This window comes from Pongo abelii, chromosome 16 (genome assembly GCF_028885655.2).
Source record: "Pongo abelii isolate AG06213 chromosome 16, NHGRI_mPonAbe1-v2.0_pri, whole genome shotgun sequence".
Taxonomy (NCBI): Eukaryota; Metazoa; Chordata; class Mammalia; order Primates; family Hominidae; genus Pongo; species Pongo abelii.
Window position 1 is genome coordinate 98,467,327 of NC_072001.2, and position 6,611 is coordinate 98,473,937.

At 42.9% G+C, this 6,611-nt stretch overlaps 1 protein-coding gene across 1 annotated transcript in view; it reads right to left on the reverse strand.

Moving 5' to 3' along the window:
* LOC103892594 (uncharacterized) overlaps positions 1-6,371 on the reverse strand; it is a 49,090-nt gene extending 42,719 nt beyond the window's left edge. Inside the window, exons 1-2 of the mRNA XM_009250181.3 lie at positions 6,321-6,371; positions 5,120-5,390 (exon numbers count right to left, since the gene is read on the reverse strand). Coding sequence (XP_009248456.3) covers positions 5,120-5,390; positions 6,321-6,371 — 322 coding nt within the window. The remainder of the gene's footprint in view (positions 1-5,119; positions 5,391-6,320) is intronic.
* Between the last annotated feature and the right edge of the window lie 240 nt (positions 6,372-6,611).

Consider the following 6,611-nt stretch of genomic DNA (forward strand, 5'->3'; position numbering starts at 1 on the left):
CCAACACTATTTGTTGAAAAGACAATACTTTCCCTATTGTTTGTTATTGACACCCTTGCCGAGTTGACCACATGGATTTATTTCTGTGCTCTGTACTCTATTCTATTGCTCTATATTTCTGTCTGGACTTCTTCAATTTTTAATTCCTGTTACACTACTCTATCATCAATTTCCTGGGAACCATAAGAACTACTAACACCTTTGCTTGCTTTGTTTGGTGATTAAATTTGTTATTGGGATAAAATTATATTTCAAACTATTTCTGTAAGAACAGTATCTCAAAATACAAATGTTATTTTGTATTTTATTTACAATTCCCAGGCTACGAGCTTAATTTATGGTCATCTGCAAAAGGTAGAAAACAAGGTTTTGAGTTGAGTCTCAACTTGCCTGTCACTAAATTGTACAGAATAGATGGTAAGATGGGTTCCTTGTGAGACATAACTTTGCAAGCCCCCAGGCAGGAAATTCACCCACCAAGACTTGGGAGTCACCCAAGTCATATTTGTGCATCCCTTAAAAAGCAAGACTGGGCCAGGCGTGGTGGCTCACGCCTGTAATCCCAGCACTTTGGGAGGCTGAGGCGGGCGAATCACCTGAGGTCAGGAGTTCGAGACCAGCCTGACCAACATGGAGAAACCCCATCTCAACTAAAAATACAAAATTAGCCAGGTGTGGTGGTACATGCCTGTAATCCCAGCTACTCAGGAGGCTGAGGCAGGAGAATCACTTGAACCCGGGAGGCAGAGGTGTGGTGAGCCTAGATCGCGCCATTGCACTCCAGCCTGGGCAACAAGAGTGAAACTTTGTCTCAAGAGAAAAAAAAAAAAAATGGCAAGGCTGCCCTTTCCCTAGGCTCATCAAAAAAGTAATTAAGTGTATGTAGCCGGGTGTGGTGGCTCACGCCTGTAATCTCAACACTTTGGGAGGCTGAGGTTGGCGGATCACCTGAAGTCAAAAGTTAGAGACCAGCCTGGTCAACATGGTGAAACCCCATCTCTACTAAAAATACAAAAATTAGCCAGGCACAGTGATGCACACCTGTAGTCCCAGCTACTCGGGAGGCTGAGGTAGGAGAATTGCTTGAACCTGTGAGGCAGAGGCTGCAGTGAGCTGAGATTGCACCATTGCACTACAGCCTGGGTGACAGAGCAAGACAATCTCTCAAAAAAAAAAGTATATGTATAAAATATGTGTATATAAGTGCATATACAAATATACCATATATAATTTATATATGTATAAATACATACATATCTTATGTATGTGCATTTATAAATATCTGTAAATGCAAAGAGGCTCCTGATTTACCTTTTGAATAAAATCTAGAGTCACTACTATCTTAATTTTTGCATGCGTTATCTGCAAAGCAAATGAGAAGTAACTAACAATTTATTTAAATAGAAAGAAAATCCCCCTGCTATTTATTATAAAACACTTCATTAATTTATCACCGGAGTTATCGTCTCAAACTCACTAATGTCTTCTCTGGGCTACTTTTCATAGATTATTTCTTGTACATTTGCAAGATGTTACTGAGTCCCAGGCAATGTCCCAGATGATCAGGGCATTTGTGGTACCTGGTATTCGGCTTCTAGACCATGGTCTATAGACTAGATGGGGTGTGTCAAGGAAAGGATGCCTCCATTTGCCTTTGTCCTTAAGAAAGTGAGTAACTGTCTCTTTCCTTGCCTATTTCCTCCATGGAGAATTTACTGGCCCCAATTTTTTAAAAAAGCTCCTACCACACTCCCATTTTCTGTAAGTGCAATTAGTTGCAGGTACAAAATTTGGAGCAAAGAGGCCTCTCGTGGCCTGTTGTGCCTGCAGTTATCCAACTGTGGCTGCAGTTTTTCAGTGCACAACTGATTGCACCCACAAAAAGAAAGGCTAAACTTTGAAAATGGGTCCCTTTAAGACAGCTGGGGGATTGCATGCCTCCGGTTGGCAAATTGCAATCTTTTATAGAGGCACAGCCATCACTCTGGCTCGCACTGCCAGTCTGAAATCCAGGTTAGGCATCTCGCATGAGGGAGACACCTGGCTGGAGAGCAGGTGCACAGGCCTCTCTCCTCTCCACCCGCCACTTGTCCCCCTTTCACCTTGAGCTACTCATGGACTATGCATTAGTATTCAGCATTCCTGACTCCATCTCCTGTTTAGTTCACCAGTCACTCTCCAAAAGGGTTTGCAGAGAGAAGCTCAGTCGGTCACACTGTCAATATAACACATTTAACCAACTCTAAATTTGCTTTAAAGAGACAGCTACCAAGATTGACTTTTGCAAAGTGACTCACTCCACCACGTGGCAAAGGCGTCCGTTTGCTCTCCACTGTTAAGTGTGTCACTGAGTACATAAGAAAGGGTTTTGAAGGAATTCCAGTGTGAATCCACTAATTCAATAATCCAATACCACAAATTCAAGTCATGGATATTAATACTATGTTCAAAACACGCTCATAACTTTTATATCTCTCTTTCTCAAACAGACAGAGCATGCGTCGTGAGAGGCTCCTGATGAAATAATAAAACCCAATTTTCATCTAGAAAAAAGAATCATTATAGGAGGATGGTAATTTACTTTATATGACCTTCAATTGATTATTCTGTGGCTGCTATAGAAATATCACAGGAGCTATTGATCGTAAAACCTACCAAATAGATCTCTAATAGCTTTTACTGGGCAAAAATAATCATGCTTGCACTGTGGTCAAACACACATAAACCAACGTGGAGGTATTAATGTATGGCATTATTACCCATCTGTCTGCTAGGTATGGAGAAGACCCTTCACGGGAACACTCTATGTCTAAGCTCCATGAAAGCTCAATATCCAAACCAACAATTACAGTCAGTTACACAGAAAAATTGATTACTGTAACTAAAAGCTAGAGCCGGATAGTAGAGGCTGCAGCTTGCTTAAAAAAAGTAAAATAATAACAAGAGGAATCCTAATCGAGGGGGAGTCCTACTGCAGTGACTACCAGGACTGAGAAATTGCATTTCCCTGTGGTGTCGGCAGCAGAGTAACTTTTCAGAGTCAAGAGCTTTCTATCCAGCCTAGATCATGATCAATGATCAACACTCGTAAAAGGTCAGGGTGTCTAATCAAAGACCAGATCATCTATCTCTCAAGGTAAAGCGTACAACATAATCCAGAAATGTGGCGCTCCTGGCCGTGGAGTGTGAGAAAATCCAAGGGAAAGAGAAACTTCAGTTCCACTTTGGTGAACAGGAAGAATGTTCTGCTCATACAAAATGTGCAGCCAGCCTTCTGCGGGCGATCCTCAGTGGCTCAGGTGGGCCTGAAGGGGATGAACAAAGGCCACGCTCTGAAGGGGGAACTTCTCCAACATGCTGGGCTTCCAGGTTCTGATAAAAACATTTTAGACTTCAAAATTTCACAGCAAGTCTATCATTTGCTCGCCAATCCCCGAAACTTAGTATTTTAAAAAATAATATGTAAATATAAATGCATCAACAGCAAATAACAAAAATCCCAAACTGCTATCGAGGTGTTAAAATGAGGAGTGATACATTTTAACAACCAGAATGAATACACTAAAATGCTAATAGAACTGAGTGGTGGAAAAGAAATAAAAAGAGAGATCTTGTTTACCCAATGTGGGTTCTGTGCATATGCTTGAGTGGAGAGGGGAGACAACTGTGGGATGGGGGCATAACTATATCCTGTGAAACAGAACAGAATACTATCCCATGAATCCCATTCATATATCTCATGAAATAGAATCAAATAATATCTCATGTATCCCATGAAACAGAACAGAATTGGAATGCACAGCTGGATGGCTGCACATGCCAAGGATTGGAAAGGTTTTCCCAAAATACCTATGTCTAACCCCAAAGTGCTTCTGTCTCCACCATACCCCAGACCAATCAAACCAGAGTATTAATTTTGGCATTTGTATTTCTTAAAACAAAAACAAAAGCCTATGTGAATCTCACATGAAGACAGGTTTGAGAACCACTAACTTTAAAGGGAGAGACCCCTTTTAGGGATGGGAGGTCCTTAGAGATGAGGAACCTCCAGTTTCCCAAGGGCACCTCTCCTTCTTCTGCAGCAATACAGCTCTCCTGTTTATTTCTCTTCCTTTTTGGCATTAGCAGTTTCAGTTGTTAAAGGCAGGAAAACTGGAGTCATTGTCTCTCTCTTTTTCATGATTTATAACTCAGAAGCAAGACAGGGGCAGGAGGTTGGAGGGTAATGCTTGCGGCTGTGGTTGCTGTTATTTTTATTTTGTATTTTTCTTTAAGAAATATGCTTTTCTGAAAAATCTTGAAGCCTTGAAGCCACCTGCAGGGCTGCTGTTTTCCAAGGCCTTGCACTTACATAATTGACATCTACATAGACACACTCCTGGAACATATCAGGGGAGGCAGGCATTCTGCTTGTTCTCATTTGTTCTCAAATTACATGATAAAATATATGTTTTGGACCTTTTAAACCAAAGGGAGTTATTGAGCCCAATTACAAAATCCATAACATGTTAGCAGGACTTATCTAGCTGCCTCCACAGAACAGCCAAGCAACTCTACACCCACTTTAGCCCCCACAAAAACAAGCGGATTGCACTACAAATAATTTGCCTATTTGGAAAATGAAAGCTTCTCTGTAGTTTGAGGTCCTATTTTTTCTTTAAGTTGTTACAGTCTTTTCACGGTCCTTGAGGTCTAGGTTAGGTTTTTGTTTGGGGTAATTTTTGTATCCTGTGGATACTATTTAATCTTTAGTGTTGAGTCAATATTTCTCATTTAGGCCTCAGGGGAATACTGCCTGAAGTATGTAGGGGGCATGCGGAATTCAGACGTGGCTTGGAAGCTCCACCATGGGTTCACCCAAGAAACAGACCAGAGGCAACACATTCTATCACTAAAACGTGTTCTCAGTTACACTTCCCTTCCAAAGGTAAGCATCTTAATTCTTCAAGTTTTCAAGAGGCTAAACCCAGTGAGGGCCCGTATGTCCACAAATAGATGACACACCCATCCAAAGCACGCGTGTGCATTAAGGGACAGCGTGTCCTCCCACGTTCCAGCCGCCCCCCCGGCTGCCAGCCGCGGGCTCAGCGCACATATGGTCCCTGTCACCCGAGCGTACCTGTCCCGTTCTGGCCTTGGAGAACGCAGTGGCTCATAAGGGCGCTGCCAGCACGCGAGGCGCGGCGAAGAGAGCGGAGGGAAGCGGCGGGCTGTCCCGCAGGTGCGGCCCCACCTGCCGCCGGATTGGCCGCGGCGGCGGCGGCGCTGGGCGGGAGGAGGGCGGATGATGGATGGCCTGTCTGGCGGCCCGGGTTCGAGCCGCAGGGGGCCGCCGAGGGAAAGGCGGGCGCGCGCGCGCCGCTCCGTGCCCAGCGCAGACAGCGAGATGCCTGCACAAAAGGACGGGGCTTGGAATGTTTGGATTTTGAAGATTAGTTTCTATTATATCTCTGTGGGAGAAAGGAAAACGCGCTATGGGAAAGTGGAGGGCGAAGAATCCCCGAATAATTTCGGACTGATGTTTGACAAATCATTTCGCCAACGAACAGCCCGCGAGTCTCCCCTTCCCAAATTGCAAACAGTTCAGAAGTCTTGTCATTTATGTGAATGATGCCCTATCAGTATCTGAGAAACAACAGGAAATCAGACCTGAACAGTTGCATCCCCTTATCTCGGGCAGTATTAAACCCATTGAAAATGGGTTAAAAAGGAGGGGCGTGGACAATACACTTCAGATATTCTACACAGGCTAAAAATATAAGATAATTGGCTAGTAAACGCTAGTAAACATTTTTTTCGAAAAAGAAAAAAATAGAAGGATGTGCCCAAGATATATACATTTTGCACATTAGGATATGCAACATTTTCATAATTTATCTAGCTTTTACTTGTTTCAAAGTCATGAGCAATTTGAATATGTTTTATTTGTCCTTGCAAAAGGATGACGGCGCATTGTTTCAGGCAATTCCATTTAAGAGGTGTCCTTTTTAACACTGGTCAGGTTGAGAGTGAGGGTCGAAGCAGGCAGACGGATAGCAGGAGCGAATAAGTCGTGAACCAGCATAGAAATGGGGCTGATAGAGAGCTATTGTGTCGTCCGGGCTCTTCTTTGGCAACTGAAAGACAGACAGGTCCATTCACTGCAAGCCTTTCTCCTGCGCAAGCCGCAACGCTGAAGGTAAAGCATCTCCTGTCGAGGAGTCCGTCAGTCCTGCCGGTGCTGATTCATTCACTTCTGAGAGCAACATAGTTTAGAAAAAAACAGATTTTTTTTTTCTATGAGGAAAATGTTTTTCTGTTAAATTGTGCTTTAGAATTACACCATCTTCCTCTGCCCTGTCCACTAACACCACGAAGGAAGTGAAAGCCATGTTTAAAATAGTAATAAATGAGATGGAAACATATCACCAAGGTATATTTTACACAACTGATCGAAAAGCGAGTGGGTGGAAAGAGAAAGCTTAAGTACAAGTGTTTCTCTTTCAAAGAAAGCTTAAGTACGAGTGTTTCTCTTTCAAATACCGTATGAACAGAACAGTAAGTTTAGAAAAAAGAAATGGGAAAAGGAAACATAATAATCCCATCAGGCTAACAGGGACAGCATATACAAA